Here is a 19887-nt window from a genome sequence, read left to right as displayed (position 1 = left end):
TTAGTGAAAGCTAAAATGGCAGCAGGCATTTAAAAGCAAGATCTGCTCTAAGCAGCCTTACTGTACAGTACCAGGGAATAGCATATCAATCCCAGCCCAAAAGTCATCTACTACAGAAGTTTGTCTTCACTTGCTTATCATCACCTTGACTCAGTTTTAAAGCATCTATTATGTTTACAATACAGTTATTAATTCATAATTTTGACCTTGAAATCTTAACAATACAGTGAATGGCACAGCAGTGGAGCATTCTAAACAAAACATGCCACAGTTTTGACCCAAATTCTATTTTACTATGTAAGACGTCCCAGCTTGGCCCTCTGGACTTTCTTGAAAGCCATGTCCCATCTTCTAGCTCCCTGCTTCATCCCTCAAAGGGGCCGGCAGAGGATACGATGGTTAGAGGAAGTCACTGGGGCAGTGGGTGTGGGCTTGGGTGGACTCCGGGGGATGGTGGAGGACAGGAGAGCCTGGAGGAATGTTGTCCATGGGGTCGCGATGGGTCGGGCACGACTTCGCGACTAACAACAAAACCATCCCTCAACTGTTTAGTCACTTCCTGGCTTTTATTCACTTCTTCCCCCATTCTAAAATGTTGAAATGCCTCTCCTGAGTCTAAGTTACCGGCAAGAAGAGTTGTTCATTTTTGGGTGTTTGGGCCCCATATATTTTGCCTGTGGTTTGGCGTGCTGTTGAGATGTGGCCCATGAAGTCTCCTCTGAAACGGAATTTGGCCATTGGGATGAAAGAGGTTCCCCACCCATGCAATGAAGGGTGGAATATCGATGTTCCTCTCATTGTGAAAACCACCAGCCTTCCTTCCAAGTGAAAGTGTGGCCATGCTTCTTACAGTGCTTGTATTCCAATTTCATGGGGTGCCATTGGCCAGGGAAGTTTCTCGGGAGCTTGGATTAATAGGTCTTCAGATAGACATCTCTGGTATAGATTACGAGCCATTGCTTAACTTAACTCTTAAGCTGAATTTAACCCTGACTATTATGCACATCATGAAGGATGATAATAGCCTAATGATGGTTTATGGGAACGTTCTCTGCCAAGTGAAATATTTCCCCATCGCTCATGATAGCTGTACTTAAATATTGCAACCGCATGTGAATATCGGGTAGCTGCACTGTCACATGAATTTCCCTGTGGCAATTACCGCTGCACCCAAACACTTCCAATGAGCATGCAGAGGAAGCCTTGCCAAACCAAAGAGACCTTGGCAGCTTTCTGTGGAAACCATCATTTCACGACATCTGCATCCTGTTTGTTATAGGACTTCAAGGCTCGGAGAAGAAAGAGGAAATTCCATACGTGCTTTCATGCTATAAGAACATCTGCTCGTATACCTATGGTGCCTGTTTCAAGTATACAGTGATTGCATTTATGCAAGCAAATAGAGAATTCTGGCATGTATTAATAACTTCTGTATTCAGGTGTGAGAGAGACAATCCCCCTATCAGCAATGCCTTGTGGTGGGTGTGTATGTGTGTGCTGACTTTTGTTTAGAGATTCCATTCATTATTCAAGGAATCATCCTTTGCCTAATCAAAACCTTCATGTATCTTCTCCATCATCTGAATTTGCTGAGGCCTCTCAGGCTTCAGACATGTTGCTATCAGAGCTGCACTCCATGCCAGTGGCTTTCTGGACTCAATTTGCAGTGTTGGTTTGAACCTTTAAAGCTCTCAAGTATGACTAATGCTGCTCTGGGTATGGTTATCTTGGTCTGGACTTGCTTGGTTACTGAAATCAGTAGAAGTATGAGAGACACCTTTGAAGACCGTCTGACTTGCAAAGGCCTGCATGTGATATGTGCAGGAAAGGGGTTTCTCCTGCGTTATTCCCAAACTCTTGGAATGAGCCCCCACTGGAGTGTCAACTGGTCCCCACCCTCTCTGCATTATGGATGGAGATCAAGATGCATCCACCTGGTTTGCACAGCACGACAGCCCATGATCATCCATGGTGAATGGTCACCATGACGTCTGGGCAGTGATGCTTCTGCAGGCTAAACAAGCCACTCCGAGAACCCCCGGCTCAGTGCTGGGTTGTTCAGAACGGCTTGTCATGATGTCCAAACCCAGCAGAGTGACTCCTCCCTCCCTTCCTCCTCCCTCCCAGTCTCATTAGTGCCACTGCCATCCTGCCCCATTTCATCCCGCACTCCTCAAAAGGATGAAGAAAGGAAACTTCTTGCTTTCCCCAGAACCATTTGAAAGTTGATGATACTCTGGGAGGGAGAGTTGTTTCTGAGTTTCTGTCATGATGGACTAGGTTCATTAACCAGCCATGGGATGTTGGCCATGGTGTGAGAACAAGTGTGTGTGTTCCCACACATGGCCAGTTCCAACAGAATAAATGAGCCCGGGCTGCCCTCTGAGAGTCAAAGCAGGAACGTTTGTTTGTTGGGGAATGAACAACCCAGACTTTGGACCCGTGGCTGAATCATCAGTTCCAGGTATGGGTGCCATGTGAAGAGTGACTTGCTGCTTTGATTACTGTAGTGGAAGTGGATGGGCAGCCACTTGGGAACGAGCGTGCAAGCTCACTCCTCTTGCGTTGCCCGTGTTGGATGCAACCTTCACATTTTTAGTATTTAGCTAAACACAGGGAGGTCTGTGTGCAGATCCATTTCATTCTTAAAACTCGCAATCTGATCTGTTCCTTTGAGAAAGGGAGAGATTAAAAATGCAGTGCAATTATGTGTGTTAGGATGCTTGCATATAATCAGCACATCATAAGACCGCCCTGCCATTACCAGTGCCCACGGTTCACCCAGATGGTCCTGAAAACCCGCTCAGATCCAGTTTCCTGATTCAGCCCAAAGGTGCATACAAAACATCTGAAATCAGCGGAGGCACATCTCGCCAGTGCAGCTGTGAGGAAATGCAGTCCCCTCCTTGCTACTCTGTGTCATGCTTCCTGAGAAATGAAAATTAAAACTGATCAGAAATCTAAGGAAGTCTAATCTTAAGCAGGCTCATTCCATTTTCTGCTTAAGCCCGCTGATGCATGCAGGTACATTCTTTGAGCCAATCTGAAACGAATAATAGCTTTCAAAGCATTACTAAACCCATATCCTTGCCTGAAACTTGAAAAAGGAAACCAACTTTTTTATTTTCAGGACAATTTATATGTAAGTTGAGTTTCTTTTCTGCATCTACACCTGCATTGCTTGATTCCCCACCTCACCTTATCATTCCAAGATGCAAGCATTGTTTGTGGAGATAGAAACCGTGACTGTGGGGCCAACGGATTCCTCCTGGATCCAAGGCTGGAGAGCGAGCTCAGAGCTGGCAGGCCGTGCTCTGCTCCCTGCTGCCCCACAGCTCAAGCGGAAAGAACTCAGCTGGCTACTTCTTCCAGGTTGAAAAAGTGACCTCAGAGAAGGGATAAAGGACACATTCTGGAGCCTGGGGAGGTGCCAGGATATGAGGCATGCTGGCCGGGCAGTGATCCAGCCTCCTCCCCTCCCTGTCCAAAGCACCACAGATGGATGGCGGACACCCTTCCACCACTCCTTCTGCTCAGCAGAGGATGCTCGCAGGCCTCCAAATTCAGGTGTGCTGTCAGTAGGAGTGCCACCCAGTTCCCTGAACCTTTGAATCGATAGAGCAGGAACGGTCAACCCAAGGCCTCCCGGATGTTTTAGACTGCCTTTCCCATCATCCCTGAGCATTGGCCACATTGGCCTGGGCTGGAGAGACTTTATTAACCCAGGCCATGCACAGGACACCAGAAGGGAATCTACGCTAGAGTCTCATTCATGTCTCAGAGAGAGCCATGATGATATTTCTGAAAAATGCATTTGTTACAAACTGCCACACTGAAATACTAAAATTTTATTAGTATTTGCTTCTTGGCTTCATAAAAAGCAGTTTCAAGAAATCCATAATAGAATGGCAGAAATATAGCATGAGAGGATCTGGTTGAAGAATGAGTTGTGAGCCAGGCATTACAATGGTGCGGGGACAATAAAGCAGAACAGAAAACTCTTATGTTGATCTTCTCCTGGTTGCCTATCATATCCGAGAAGGCATGGTTTGCTGGAACCCGTCTGAAGCAGTGTTATTATGGAACAACTCTCTTTAATATGCCGTCTCCATTCCCCCGAAAGAGATTGTCAGAACAAAAGAGGGGAAGGAAAGGAGAGAGAGAGAGAGTGGAAAGAAGGAAGGGAATTCTTGTTCAGAAACCATAGGACTTGTTGTAGGGGAGACATTTTTGTCCTATGCTTGCCATTCTGTGACCTGCCATCTCATTCCAGCAGATCTGAGTTCCTGTTGGCATTTCCTGCACATGGCCAGAAGGCACCAGTGGAGGACTGGGAAGGAACAGGAGAAGCTGATGTCAGACTTTATATGAACTGCGGTTCCATAAAGTGATCTGCAATTAGCGTGTCCCACACCCTGAAATTTGACCCCTGAGCTACTTAAAGAAAAAAGAAAAAAAAAAGCTTCAACTGGAATCCATATGAGATTATGTGTGATTACTGGGACATGTAGTCTGGTCCTGAACGCAGTGAGGATACAGCAGCCAGACTGCCATCTTTTCAAAGTAGAGAATTTCTGGGAAAGTAGATGAAAAAAAACTGGAAGTGGTGAAGTGGCATGTTCTAAACTACAGGTTTTACTTTCATATCTCATAAAATCATATTTTATTACAATATTTCTAACTGGCCCTTTGGCAATAGATTTAAGAGTGAGGTACAATTCAGCATGAAACTGCAGCAGTTCTCACCTTGCACCCATCTGGTGCACAAGCCATTTGTTCAGCATTGTGATTCCTGCAAAACAGAAATGCGTCTAGGAGAAACCAGGGGAGAAGCTTTATATGCCTTCCTTGTAAGTTGCCCAGAGGGCCCTAAGTCAGCCTTCCCCCGCCTGCTCTCCAGATGTCTGGGATGATGACATTCCTGATGATTGGCTGCATGGGCTTGGCCTGCTGGTACATAAGTAGACAAGCTGGATCAGGCGAAAGGTCCACCCAGTCCAGCACTCCACACACACGGAGGCCAGCCAGCCGCCCACAGGTTCCCTCAAGCAGGATGGGTGCTGGACCTCACCTTGCCCAAGCCCCTCAGCCATGGGTGCATGCAGGCTTGCCAGCTCTGGTGAAGGAAGAAGTGCATGGTCCGCAGGTCTAGCAGCCATGGATAGCCTCCTCCCGCATGAGTCAAAGTTAAACTTGTCTTAATATACTGCAAAGGCAAACTGGGCAACTTGTGGGCTCTACTACAAGGCATACTGTGTAATATATTGCCTAAGAGAAGAGTGGAGAGCCAAACACGGACATGCCGGTATATTTTCCTTATATTTGTAGATAAAAGAAATGTAGGTAAATACATATATCCATCAAGAGAGTAAGATTCCTGGAAGTCAGTTTTCCCTTGCTTTTTCTGTATGACCTGTTAGCTACCACAAGTTCACCATATTGAACATACTTTTAAGTAAGAAATCAGTAACATGAAAAGAGTCTGTAGGACACGGTCTTGGTTTTAGCCACCTAGCTCAAGACATCAGCTATGATTCTGGCTGGATTTCCAGACTCACTGGAGATGGTTAATATCTGGCCCACCCACCACTGCTTCCAGATCATTTCCTTCTTTTAGTACAACAAAAACAACAGCAACAATCCTTCCTTTAACATTCAGATGCGGAGGTCACATAAAAAATAGCCAAAGAATCGGAGCAGGGTATAGAGTTATTATGTGGCAGAAAAAAGATTGTTGCTCCATTTCCAGCTGAAGTATTTTAGTTACGTAACTGGTTGGTGAGGGTCAGCATAAAGGGCAGTGCTTAGCACACAGTGGATGCGAGATGCCACTGAGGTTTTTAATGGTCCAGGCATTTTACAGGAATATGCAGATCCAGTAAAGCAGGTTCAAATTTGGCTGCTGAAAGGTCACCCAAACACTTGAGATGAGTCCAACGTGCTGGAAAAGGGCTGGCATCCGTCCTGCAGAGTGATGGCGTCATGCAGTGAGTGGCAAGGTCCTACAGGATTCAGACTAGGTTTTGGGGCTTATGCTGTGAAATAGCTTTTCAGTACCTGCTTTTTGACCTCCAAGAAGTGGTGATGCTTGTTTAGTACCTGGAAGAAATAGAAGTACCTTGCTTATTGTGTGCATGCTTCGAGTTTCACCGAGCCCTTAGATCAGCCACCCCCAAACAATTATCCTCCCAATGTGCTAGACTACAATTCCCATAATCTCCAGTTAGCATGGCCAACAGGAAGGCTGTTTCTGATACTCTTGGGCATGCACGCTACATCTAGACTGCACTCTCTGGTATAACTTTTCTTTTGTTGTAGCATTCCTGGATTTTTTATTTCTTTTTGACATGATAGATGGGCTGAAAGCAGCTTCCCCTGTAAGAACAGAGATTTATCGATGGGCTAAGCACTCTCACCTAATTGGGTTAACTCTGATTGGGTTAAGTCTCTGTTAGCAAGGCTTGTATTTGCATCCTTCAACAAGGACTGGATGAGGGGAGGGGAGAGTCTTGGAGCATCTAGCTGCTGCTCCTGCCTGGGGGAGAATCTCTTCAACAGGTCTGATCCCAGCCTCAGAGATTTGCTATTGGAAAGGTACGATACAAGTGTAATGCACAAACCAAGAGAGTCACAAGTGAGAGAGGAAAATTGGCAGGGAGAATGTACCCAACTTGCAGGGCTTAAAACCAGTGTTATTAACTTCTGTTAAATCCAGAGAAAGACCCCCAAAGCCATTATTCTTGCCACATGACAAACAAGAGAAATGCTTCTCCTGCCCACTGGGAGAAGGCCTGTCCCTGTTCTTATGCCTGTCTACTCAATACAATTAGCTTGAAGTATGTTGCCTCTTGCTTGCAACAGTTACCAGGAGGTGGGGTAAGATTCAAAGTGGCCCATTCTGTTGCCTGGGAAACAGTCCACTGTTGAATTTTTAATTCTTTAATTTAAAGTGTTGGATTCTGAGCAAGCAAATTCATTAAAATTGTATGAAGAGTGGGGGAGGGGGGAATTTCCAGCAAGGTGGTTCCTCTTCTTATGGTAAAATTGATGGACTTTGTAATTACTTAGCTTTCATGTTACACTCTTGTTATTAATGTTTCTACACATGCATTATGATTAGAATTGCATAAGCCATTTATTCCTTCCCTGTACACCTGTGGTAAAAACTATGGGTTGGAATAATAATTTGCCTTGTGTATTGCAATTTTTATGTAAAAGATAGAATTATCACCAGGGAAATTGGTGCCATAAGAAAGCAAATTTATAGGTATATAAATGGTAATTTGTGTCATATACTTTAGTAAACTGAACCCTAATTTAGTACATTTAGACTGATGTGGAGGTTGAAGTGAGGGGTGGCAAATGGATTTTATAGAGTAACTTTCTTTGAAAACCTGAAGGAAAAGGGAAAGCTTTACAGCAGCTCCTTGAATGTTTGCTATGACGCTTTCTATATATAGTGTAGAAAAATGAAATCTGGACACAATAATTTTCTTGAAAGACTTTTTAAAAATGATATAGGCCCACAATAAAGTAGAGCCATGACTTATATAGTAGCAATTTAGTATTTACAGTCTACCAACTGCAGGCATAAAAATAAATATAAAATATGTACTGAAAAGCAGCATACATAGATACCTAAGAGACTGGGTTTAAATCCAGATGAGCTCAGGAGGGCGTTCAGTCTCTGATTTGGTGACAGACGAACACGAGGGTGAGGAATGTGTAGCCCTCCAGGTATTGATGAACTGTGATGCCCATTTATGTGGCCTAGCCAGGATAGCCAACATGTGGGGTGATGGGAGATGTGGTCCCACAAGGACTGTGGGGTTCTATGGTCCCAATCCCTGAGCTAAGGTTCTAACCTAAAACCAATGTGAACTGTGAGCTAAGCAAAGAAGCTCCTGGAGAGTCACAGTGTGTGAAGACAACCATGTCCCCAGCTGCTGGTTCTTGGTTTCTGAGGAATCCCATTGTCCTGAGGGGAGAAGACAGAACAACCAGCCACAGGCCAACTGGACATGTTGCTAATAACCTGGATGAGTCCTAAATATTGGGTGGGGGCAGGGAGAAATTGGGATCATGGTGTGGGGTGCCAGGGCTGTAACCTTCTGCTTCTTCTGCCATGATTCCAGATCACCAGCTATTTCTTAACCTTGTCCTTTAAAATTATGTCCTCAACCATGTGCTAGTTGGAGCCATTGACATCAGTCCTGGTGTGTTATTAAATGTAGGTGGGGTTTTTTTTTAATAAAAATGTTCAAATTTAACTGAAAGTAAAGCAAAAACAAAACAACAATGGATCGCACAGTGATATTAAGTGGTCTTAGACAATCTGTGGACATAGCAACCCATCAAAATACATAGCACAAGCTGTACTGAGGAATGTTAAGGGAATCATGTAATGGTTACTAGGGCTGGCCCTTGGGCATATCTTGATTAGGTGCACCAGGAGCATTCATTTGATGGGAGGTAGGAAAACCTTGACATATGGCTCCGAGGAAGCTGACCTTGGTGGAAAGGGAGCTGCGTGTGTGCGAGAAAAGAAAACAAGCACAAATGCAAGGCAAGATAGACGCCTGAAGAAACTGGTAGGACATTCAGAGTTGGATGATTTCATCTGATGTGATTTATGTATTTGTTTACTAAAAGGGCAGATCATGCAGACAGGAAAAGAAATTTTAGGACATGTATGTGGTAAGGTGGTAATGGCGAGGTGGATTGCTTTTAACTGATTTTGCAAGGTTCAATGAAACCATACAGGACTTAGACGTAATCCTCCACAAATACTTAAAGCCATGCTAATCTCCTTCCAAGTAGTTCCTGATCTGCTTTCCAAACTGTGACTTTTATTAGAACACTTTAAAAATCAAACACATATTTCTTTCATGATGCCCAAGCCAATTAAGTTCTCAATCATACTATACATAACCTTGCGTATACTGTGTCATCTCTCCCACAATCCTCAGTTTGTTCATACCTAGCTTCCCCCTCCAGTCCTTCATTCTATATTGCTCTTGTGAGTTCATCTTGCACACTTTGTTTTATGGCATCTAGCATTTCTCACAAGCTTCAACTTTCTGCCTCAAATTGTAATGACTAATCACATTCCAAGGTAAACATTCAGTGGATTCCAGTTGACAGCCAAACTAGATCCAACATTAATTATGATGGCTTTTTCCTTTACCAAACGCTGCTTCAAAGAGGGAAGCATCTGGAAAAGGCCTATAGTGTGAAGGGAAGTGGGACTGGAACCTATGCCCCTGCTGCCGCCCCGGTCCAGCTGCTCTTTGCCCTGCAAAGGAAGCTGCCCCTGGCATCAATGGCAGCTTCCTTCTTGGCAAAAAGAGCAGCTGCAAGCTGTCTTTCTTTGTCCATGTGTAGCACAACCCCTGGAATGAAAGAGATAGATGGGCAGGAAGAGCTGCAGGGTTTTGATATTGGTTTTGGGAATATTTCCCAAAATATTCCCAAGCTATTGGTATTGGGAATATTTTTGGCATTGGTAAATGTTTCCAAATCCATTTCATTTGGATACGGGCAATAGCTTTGGCATGCAAATAGCTTTGGTTGTCCTGTAGGATGATCTATGCCAGGAGAGAGATGGGGAAGTGAGTTCCTGTTGGTACTTCTGGATCTCTCAGTGGCTTTCAACCACGATACCCTTGGGGGCCAATTCTCTGAGTTGGGAATGCATGTGGGGTACTGCATTGCAGCGGTGCTGCTCCTACTTGGTGGGTTGTGCTTGGGGAATATTGTTCAACCCCATGGACTTTTTGTGACAGAATTCTTCAGGGATCTGGTCTGCTCACCATGCTATTTAACATCTACGTGAAACCACTGGGTAGGTTCATGCAGAGCTCTGGAGTGCATTCCAGTCAGTAGCTTGCTGACACATACCTCTATTTCTCCTTTTCATTTTCCTCAGGTGAAATTGTGGATGTACTAAATTGGTGCCTGGCTATGGCAATGGACTGGATGAGGGCTAACAAACTGTAGCTCAGACCAGAGAAGACTCAGATGCTGTTAGCAGGTGGTTCCTCTGAATGGATGGCGTATGGTCAGTCTGTTTTGGATGGGGTTGCACTGCCCTTGAAGGAGCAGCTTTGTAGCTTGGGGGTTCTCCTTGAACTGTCTTTGTCTTTTTAGGCTTAGGTGTCCTTGGTGGCTCAGAGTGCCTTCTACTAGCTTCAGCTGGTGGCCCAGCCATGTCCCTATCTCAACGAGGAATAGCCAGGTTTCAATAATCCACACTCTGATAATATATAAAATTAAATTACTGCAATGCACTCCACATGGGGCTGCCCTTGAAGAGTGTTCAGAAGCTGAAGTCAGATTACTGTGTACTTCCAAGTCTTCCAAGTGCTGCTTTTAACCTATAAAATCTTTTTTGGCTTGGGACCACAATACTTAATGGATCATGTTTCCCAACTGCAATCTACCCAAATACAACTCTCAACATCTGGGACTTTTCTTCAAGTGCCAACTCTGAAAAAGACAGAGTTAGGGGACAGCAGCAGAATGGAGGGCTTTCTCTGTGGTGACCCCCCATCTGTGGACTGATCTCCCACTGAGGCCCAACTGGCACTAACCTTGTCATCTTCTTGGCACCAGACTAAGATGTCCCTTTATTCCGAGGCTTTTCAAGATATACATCGATATTCAACAGCTTGAAGAATTACTTATCCCAGGTGTTTTACTGGGCCACTCTTCATCATCATAAAAACACTCTTCTGCTGTTTCTAATTTAGCTATACAATTTGGGTAGTTTGAAAAGACTGTATTTTGTTTCATTGCATTGTTTTTATGAATGGTTGTAAATGGCACAGAGGGCTTTGGCTATTGGGTAGTATAGAAATGAAATGAATGAATGGGTTTGCGATAATCCAAACCAGTACAAAAGAGATGGATCCAAACTGCTGCAGAACCAAATTGTTGATAGTTAACGACAAAAGCTATACTGACACTTGAGAGAAAGCTCTTAGAAGGTGAAAAACTTCTCCTTGGGATTGCTCATTCCTTTTGAAGATGCCGAAAATGGGTTAGGGCCACTCTGTCTCGATGAGCATTTTCTCCTGTATGTTCTTGTCTGATTGTTACCATCACCCTTGGAGAGTCACGTATGGGTGCTGCCACCCACAAAGGTGTGAGGGGTGGCCATTAAAGAAAGTTCCCTTCATGCACAACGCCATCCCCAGGCCAAGGGCTAAGACCTATGTGGCATCCATACTGCTAACTTCAGCTACGATCCAGTAAGGCTGCCTGGAACCCTCCAGACTTGAAGTACTATGTGCATCTTCTGCATGGGAGAAAACCACAGAGGTGCAGTTTGGGCCATCTAAGTGTGGTGCTTGGACATGTGAGGTGAGGAGACTGAGGGGCAGCCATGATAGCACACACTGGTGTGGCTGGACTCCTTCCTTCCCTGCCCCCACCCCAAAAGCCCATTGCTGGGGCTGTTCTAGTCACCTTAGAACTGTGGATGGTGAGGTTCTTCATACCCCAGGTAGGAGGTTGGTGGGAGAGAGATCCAAGGTCAGAGTCCCAGCCCGTGAGGTTGGATCTGGGACTTGGAATCACTGTATGGTGATCTAGACTCTGTCTAATGGCTATACAGTTGCACTCCCCACTTCTCAGAAGTAGGCTTTAACCTTCCCAGAGTCAAAAAGGTGTTAGCAGTTAGGCTGCTCAACAAAAAGAGAAAGTGACTGTTTATTTTTCTATTGTTAGCATATGTAATAATTTTATTAGAAAGAGCAATGATTATGACAATATAATCATAATAATAATAATTCAAGTGAAACCCTCTGTCTAGTACTCTATATGAATGTGTTATTGTTCTTCAAGTTTAGGGTTTAGATGTCCATGAAGGAAAAAGCCCATCTAAAGAGGCACACTTTCATTTAAATGGGCTTTTCTTTTCTTTTTCTTCTAGTTTCCTTTGAAAGTATTTCTTAATGTCATCCAAAAGGTCACAGTGCTCCTGGATCCTTATAAAAATGTAACATCTCCACGCTCAGAGAGTAGTTATATTATTACGGCTTTGTTGTTTAGGAAATGTCTTTACCAGGCACCATGGGGTTTTCCCAGATGCTACATTTAAAAACCCCATCACCTTGGTTTCACAAATAAGCATGAGCAAATGACTCAGTTCATGGTTCATGATAGCATCCATTTTGTTTCCACCTAGGCCATATAAATCTGAAGGGTGTGAGTAGCAATTATATTAATGAATCAATGTGAAATATAGCACCTTCTTCCAGCAGCCAATTAATGTTTAATCCTTTGCTTTAACAATCCTGCTGCTGGCTGCTTAGGATTTTTAGGGCTGCTTGATGCTACATAGATGGCCACAGGGTAGGTCAGAGTCCCAGCGCCAAACCAGGATAGGGAAGGGCCATGGAACACTCTCTGTTCCCACAGCCAACACGGTTCTTTTCACATTGGCAGCAGCTCCAAAGTTACAAGGCAAGTTTGGGGCCAGGGTGGAAGGGAGGGCATTCCAGAGGATGGGGAGTGGAGTTGTGCGGTTCTGCCAGGATACATTGTAACCTGGTGCTACCTGGGTCCCCCTTCCTCATGAGCAGAGCAGAAGCGTAGAGGCAGTCCTTATCTGGGTGCTAGTACTCCTACAGGTTCAGAGAGTTACAGGTGGTCACATTGAATGGTGCCCTCTTTAAGATGCAATTCTAGTTGTGTTTAGACAGAAAAAGTGCTACAATTTCCAGGATTCTCCACTGATGGCTTGGGAAGGTGGGGGTTGTAGGACTCTTTATGTCTAAATGTGCATGGTCTTGTGCCTTTAATGTTAAGGTCAGGGTTGGGTCTTTTGCTTCAGCTGTTCTCATGAGTGTTGGGGTTTGGGGCTTTGTATTGTCCCAAGCGCATTTGCTAGATGTGTTAGTATATAAAATAAATATGTTTCAGAATTTCAGAGTGAGAGGTAAGAAGGATTTGGCAATAAGAACACAGACACTAATGGCAGAAATTTAAAGAGACGAACAGTTTTATTTAAAAAAAAAAACCCATCTGCAAAACGACAGTTGCAGAGGGACACAATACTGTATATGGGGGTTTGTAAGTGAATGCCAAAAGCCTCAACATCAAGATGGAGAAATTCAAAGGTTTGACAGTAAGGTCAGCAAAAATAATATAGCTTTTCTTCTGTACTTTTGAGTGCCAGCCCAGAGTGTTTGCCTGTGATGTTGGGCTCTTGGGATAGATTAGGGATTCTTGTTGCCCATTAGTCTCCAGCTGGTCTTGGATGTGGTGCTGAGAACTTCAAGAACGGTGGGTCTGGGTGATTTATCATCTGGGCATGGCCACCCCTGTTTGGAGTGGCTTTCATGGCTATGATGACAGTGATGGGGGTGTTGCCAGAGTATCCATCTTATGTAGCAAGTCATACTTTAGATTGGCTTTATTTCTACAGGGCAGGGCAGGGCAATGGTCTAAATGTGAGGGATTTTGCATCTGCTCGATTGTCAGGCCTTCTTCTTGCAGTGACTGTTCCAAAGCTATCAGGACAGTCTGTCCTCGGAGGCTAAAGATCCTGGGTTTTCCAGATTCTGGGGCTGTGGGTAAATTCTCCAGAGGGTCTGGCAGGTTCCCATGTAGTAGTCAATCTGCTGATGGCATGGATGGCGGACATGATCACTGCTAAGTATTCTTGGAATGGGCTGGGGAAGATGACATTTCTACCTGGTGGATCCCTTCTTCACAACAGACCACCATCTGTTAGGATGGCCCTCCTGGCACACTCTAATCTGCCCAGAGGTTTGTGGAGTTTCTGAGCTCCATTACCAAGAACCAAGCCCTTCAGCTCAGCCGTAGGAAAAGATAAAAAGAGAGGTGCTTTGGATTTTCTTTCTCAGGAAATAAAAATGCTTTAAAAAAATCTCAAAAATACAAGTAGTAGCCCTGTAACCATGTGGGGGAGAGTTTAGTGGGAAGTGTCTTCTAAAACAGTGTAGGCAAAAGTACAACTAAAAAAACCCAAGGAGTTCTGCCTCAAATGATAGCCTAAATAGGAAATGGCAGAAAGCCAAAAACCTTCATGGAGTGCATAACACTAATTTATTTTGCTTATTTTTCTTCAAATACAACACATATGCTTTAAGAAATATCATTAAGAAATAGGAAGGGTGTTTAAAATTCTTGTCTTTCTTTAAGCAGGAAGATGCCTGTAGCATATCAGTTGTAGCCCAGAAAGATAAGCCCCTAACACACTACTCCATCTCGGCTGTACAACTACAAGCCTCCTTCGACAGTGCCTGCCTGCCACTGATACCCTAACACCACTCTGATGGGCCCATCACTTTTTCTTCATTTCTCAATTTAATTATTTTTTAGTCCCAGAAAATGGACCAAACATCTTTGTAATTATTATTTTTTGGGCTTTCACAAGAACGGAAATGCACATTTATGGCCATCCCAGATACTGGGTTTTGTCAATCTCCTTGTAAGTTTCAAGCAGCACAATAGGTAACTTTCAAGTCAATTGACAAAGCAAGACTGCAAAGAGGCAAATTTGCACATACTTCCAAAGGATCAGGAGAAAGTGGTACTGAGGGAGAAGAAAATGGAGATTAAAAAAGCACAGTAGGTGCACCAAAAAGGGGATTATGAAAACATTGCCTCTCATTATCACTTTATCTTTCAAAACGATAAAGTGTTAAACTGACACATGCCAGTGCCCTGCTTGCACTGGCACGTTCCTGAGCCTTAAAGAATTCCCCAATTTAACTTCAGAAAATTAAGTCCTATTTAGCTAAACAGGTCTTAGTTCCAGGTAAGAGGATATAGGATATTCCTTTTCACTTGGTCAGGGACTTAGTTTTCTGGATTGTGATGCAGAAATTGAACTCCTTATGGTCTCCCCTCTGTCGCAACTGAACTCAGATCAGCGCCCAGGGTTGTATTCTGCTGAAACAAAATTATTTGAAATGAAATAGGGCTAAATAAAAACACAAACAAGAAATCCCCAAACAACAGCAGCAGCAACACAATCTGCTAACATATTTTAGCTTCAAACAAGGAACGTAGCCTTAGAGGCATTTTTTTTTTTTGAATGGGGGGAAAATGTTACAAAAGCTGGAAAACACACCAAATGCGGGGGAGGGGTGGGTTTGGGACCAGGAAAAGTAGGCTTGGTCTTCTGGGGAACTGCAGAGGACCAGATCTGGGGCTTCATGACCATTACATTTGGCCTGCGGGCCTTGGATTCTGTACTCCTCTCTTGACTAATTTATCTTAAGAATTTTCCTGCCTCATCTTTGGCCTCCTCCCATTACTGACAAGTTTGGGACTCTTGCTAGTCATCCACTTTGCCATCCTTTTCCAGGAAACTCTGTTAGTATACATGGGGAATTTGAAATAGTGGCCCTTAAGCACTTTTTGCTGGCTCTAAGAAGCCCAGTCAGCTGACACGTCCTCCCCATGGGCACCATCCCTGTCCACTCATTGCAGCAGAAAAGCAAATACCAACTCTTTACTAAAAGCATTTCTAAAGCAAGGCTGTTAATCTGCTGCATCTGCTTTCAGTTTGAAGATCTGAGATCTATACAAAGAGCTATTCTTTTTTTCTTTGTAACTCCTAGGTGGCACTATGGTAAAAGAGAATAGCACAAACACACTAGTACATTTTATTTTGAATTAGCAATTTCCCCCGCTCTACAAAATCCCAAGAAGTGCTCTTAAAAAACAGAATTTCAATTTTAGTCCAGTGGCAAATATCTTCATGAGTTCCTGAGAAAGGTCCTTGAGTGGATGGTGGCCAGCCAGCTCCAGATGCGTTAGGATGCCAATGATTATTCAGATCCATTTCAGGAATGGCTGACTAGGTTTAGGCATGGCAATAGCTTTGGTTGCCCTGCACGATGACCTATGCCAGGAGGGAGACAGGGTGTGGAATGACCACGTTTGTTGATGACACCAAACTATTGATGGTGGTTAAAACCAAAAGGGAATGCGAGTTGCTCCAAAGGGATCTCTTCAAGCTGGGGGAGTGGACACCAAATGGCAGCGGCAGTTCATTGTAAGCGGCACCAAATGGCAGTTCATTGTAAGCAAGTGCAAAGTAGTGCAAAAAACCCCTAACAAACAAAACTTCAAGGATATATTGATGGGATCTGAGGTCAAGGGGACGGATCAAGAAAGGGATCTTGGGGTTGTGGTTGTCAGCTCAATGAAAATGTTGATCCAGCGTGCACCTGCTGTGAAAAAGGCAAACTCCACGTTAGGCAAAATTAGGAATGAAATTGAAAATAGAGGTGGCAAGATTGTACTTCCCTTATACAAATCTTTGGTGTGACCCCACATAGAATTTTGCATGCAGTTCTGGTTGTTTTTCCTGGAAAGGGACATAATCAAGTTCAGACAGCAGCAACTACAAGATGAAAGTGCTGCAGTGAGGAGCAGCTACGACATCTAGGACTGTTTAGCTTAGAAAAAAAGGTAAGGAGAGACATGATAGAGGTGTTTAAAATTATGCATGTTATGGAGAAAGTGGAGAGGATGACTTCTTTCCTCCTCTCTCAGAATATTACAATCAGAGTTTTGTTTTAGCTATCGTAGCTCTTAAAATCCAATTTTAAATGTGGCTTTTAAATTTTGTAGTATAATTTTAATGATTTTTTAAAACTCTGATCTGTATTTTTATATTGAGTTTTCATTGTATTTATGTGGTGCTGTAAACCACCCAGCTGGCTTCAGTATAGAAATACAACAAACAATAATAAATAAATATATGGAGCACAAAGGTTTTTACACTGTTAACAAAAGGGCTTGGTGTAATCCTGAAAAACAGGCAGGCAGAGTTCCCCCAGACCTGACTCAGGACAGAAACCAGAATTTTTTTGAGGCCTGTGGTAGGGAAAGTGTGGCCCTCTTGATATGGTTGGACTGCAGTTCTCAGGACAGTCATGGGTAAAGCATGATGGAAATTGTAGCTCAATAACATCTCTCTGTCTCTGCGTTAGACTCTTTCTTTACTTTGACCTTTTTAGGGGCTCAGTCCTAAGAGAAGTTGCCCTGGAAATTGGCCCAGATGACCCAATCTTCAAAAAGTAGGTTTGCTTCCAACTCCCCTGAATAGAACTCCTATCACTAGCATTATTATAACTGTGAAACAAAAGCTTTTGAAGATTCTGCACAAAGAGTGTAATTTCCTCTCTCTACAACAATAAAATCAAGATTAACTTCCCCTGAAATACAAAACCCTATAGATTTGTTGCTTAATAATGATAATAAAAATCTTTAAGGCTCCATTCTGATGAACTGGAATATCCTTTTTGTACTCCATGAAAGAGAATTCACAAATGACTTTAACAATACCATAAAGTTAGTTATAATCAGTGTTTTTAAATCTTTATTATGTACAGAATATGTACATGCCTCCACTGTAGATTGCTATATTTTTTTCCATTTGTACTTCTGCAAAATATATACCACTGCTTCTATGCATGTGCAATTCTAAATAAGCCCTGAGTAAATTTTAAAGCACATTAAAATAATTTTAATTCTTATTGCAACTAAGGCTCAGTTAATGAGATAAGTTTTACACCTTTCTGGAATAAAGTGAAAAAAATAAGATTCGATACTGAATGCCTTTTATGCATAGCCATGAGCACTGTATGATACATCATATACAGTCACAAACCATGTAATTAGAAAATGTGAAAAAAAAAACTGATTTCACATTTTTCAATAGCTGTTGCTTCCTTTAAATAGATTGCAAAAGATTCTTTACAACAGGGTATCAGTTGTGGAAGATCTTTAAGTCCTCTGCAGTATATATTTTGTAAACATTCAAATTTAAGGCAGTATGCAAAATATGAAAATGTCATTATCAAAGAGATAAAAGTGCAATTCGTAGTGCATGAATCCAATATTTAAAGAATGGAATAAAAAGAGGAAGCTACTTGAGAATAAGCTTATCTGCTTGTTTACAGGATGATCAAGGTACTTGGAAACAGTAATGGAAGGCTGTAACAATTTGTCAAAGAATGTGTGCAGGAAAGAATTCCAACTGTTGGGTGAGCCAAGCAGCATAAGAAATTTGTATCATCTCAAACCAGCATAGCGCAGCAAACTCTTTCCACATTCTATGCCAGAAAATGAACTGGGTTCTAGACAGAAGAAGACTTGTAGCAGCTTGGATTTCAGGTGGAAATTTTCCGCTGATGCAAAACAATCCATTGTACTTTTTACAGAGTACGGAGCAGAAAGGAAGACAGACTTTCTTCAAATAAGTAGTGAAGTCTCCAGCAGTTAACCAGTGCCATAGCTGCTATAGTCAAATACACCTTTCTTGAAGAATGCTGAGAATTCACAAATTGCATGTTTTGACAGGGTCAGGTCCTCTTTATTGGCATGTAGTGGGGATGATGGTGAGTTCAGCATTGCACCAAAGAAATTTCTGAGGTATTTCTGAGAAGGAAAAGGAAGCCAGGATCACAACAGTGAATAGATTGCTTTCTTTACAGAAACGTTTAAAGGAAGGAAAACATCTCTACAAAATCAGGAAATAATTGAATTAATAAACATGTTTAATATGTGAAACGGCTGCAAACTCTAAAGAAGCCAATACCCAAAGTACTGTGCAGCTAGTTCGATGAGACTATGGACTTCTGAAAGTGAGGGACATTTAAAATGCAGTTTGTGGCATAGGGTAAGGCTAAACTATGTGAAGGAAACAAGAAATGGGCTGGTACAAATGCCTTGAAGGAATTGGATACTGTTATTAACTTTGATGAATAAAGCCCAAACTAGGATATCCCACAATTGGGTCCCAGCCATAGATCATACTGGGACCTCAATTATTACTGTACATTTCCCATTATGAGGGAAAGAGTAGATTGAATAGGGGATTAATCAAGAAAATGTTGGAGTGAGAATAGGGCTATTCTTGCTCTCCCGACACAATATTCCTAATAGGATTTTCCCCGATTTCATGACGTTATAAATATCAAATTTTATTACCAAAATACAATGCATAGGTAAATAATTTCCTGAAAAAAATGCAACACATTATCGCTTAACATACTTATCATTCAGTAAGAGATTTCTGAAAGTCATTATCTGTACTCTGATAAGCATTTAAGCTTTTAACCCTAATTTAATCTCATTCCAGAACATATATTTTCCAAGGGCTTGCATATGTTTTTATGGTCACTGAAAGAAAATATAGTAACTATGTATACATCTCTGTAAGTATACTCCTGTTTACAACATATAGTTAAGAAAAATAAAGAGAGTTGAAATATATCCAATATAATGCTTAGAATAATTTCCCAAAGTGTTGTGTTTCCAGAACACATCCACAACAAGAGAAATAACTATTTTTATATAACAACACCAGATTTAAGCAAAATTGTCTGATATAGTTTGAAATTTTTACAAGGGAAAACATGTCACTAAAATCTTGTAATGACAAAATTACAAAAATCCTTGAAAATAAAGACTTTACAGTATCTGGCGTCCATCTTTTTGTATCCTAATTTCAGTTAGCAAGATTTCTGTTTCCAAAGGATTCTGCCCTCCCTCACCCCTATAAATCAGATGAATCAATTTTTCTTGATTGAAAATGCAATTTTTCAAAATCAGTTTTGTCCTGAATATGTTGCAGTTTTGCTTTTATATATGACTCATCATTAATATTGATAAATAGTTGGCTACTTACCCATGAATATTCAGATTTATTCTAAAGATAATTTATGGTATATGCAACATGATTTGACCAGTCTATCCTGTATCGTTTATTAGTTTTTCCTGTATCCATCTAGTTTAATACCTTCAGTATTACACAAAAGCTTCAGCAATTAATGCAAAATCTATGCTCACTTTAGACCTTTTCCAAATTTCTAGCAATTTACTGGTGATATAAGA

The 19887-nt window shown here is 42.3% G+C and overlaps 1 protein-coding gene across 2 annotated transcripts in view; it reads right to left on the bottom strand.

Moving 5' to 3' along the window:
* Nucleotides 1-17341: 17341 nt before the first annotated feature.
* Nucleotides 17342-19887, bottom strand: part of KIF16B (kinesin family member 16B) — a 133681-nt gene continuing 131135 nt past the window's right edge. For both annotated transcript variants that reach the window (XM_044454119.1, XM_044454120.1), the window contains one exon: nt 17342-18429. In XM_044454119.1, coding sequence (XP_044310054.1) covers nt 18271-18429 — 159 coding nt within the window. In that variant the 3' untranslated portion in view covers nt 17342-18270. The remainder of the gene's footprint in view (nt 18430-19887) is intronic.

The sequence above is a fragment of the Varanus komodoensis genome, unplaced genomic scaffold (genome assembly GCF_004798865.1).
Source record: "Varanus komodoensis strain SLA01 unplaced genomic scaffold, ASM479886v1 scaffold7_3, whole genome shotgun sequence".
In the NCBI taxonomy this organism is placed as follows: Eukaryota; Metazoa; Chordata; class Lepidosauria; order Squamata; family Varanidae; genus Varanus; species Varanus komodoensis.
Note: the sequence above shows the minus strand (reverse complement) of the source record. Positions and strands in the feature narration are given on the sequence as shown.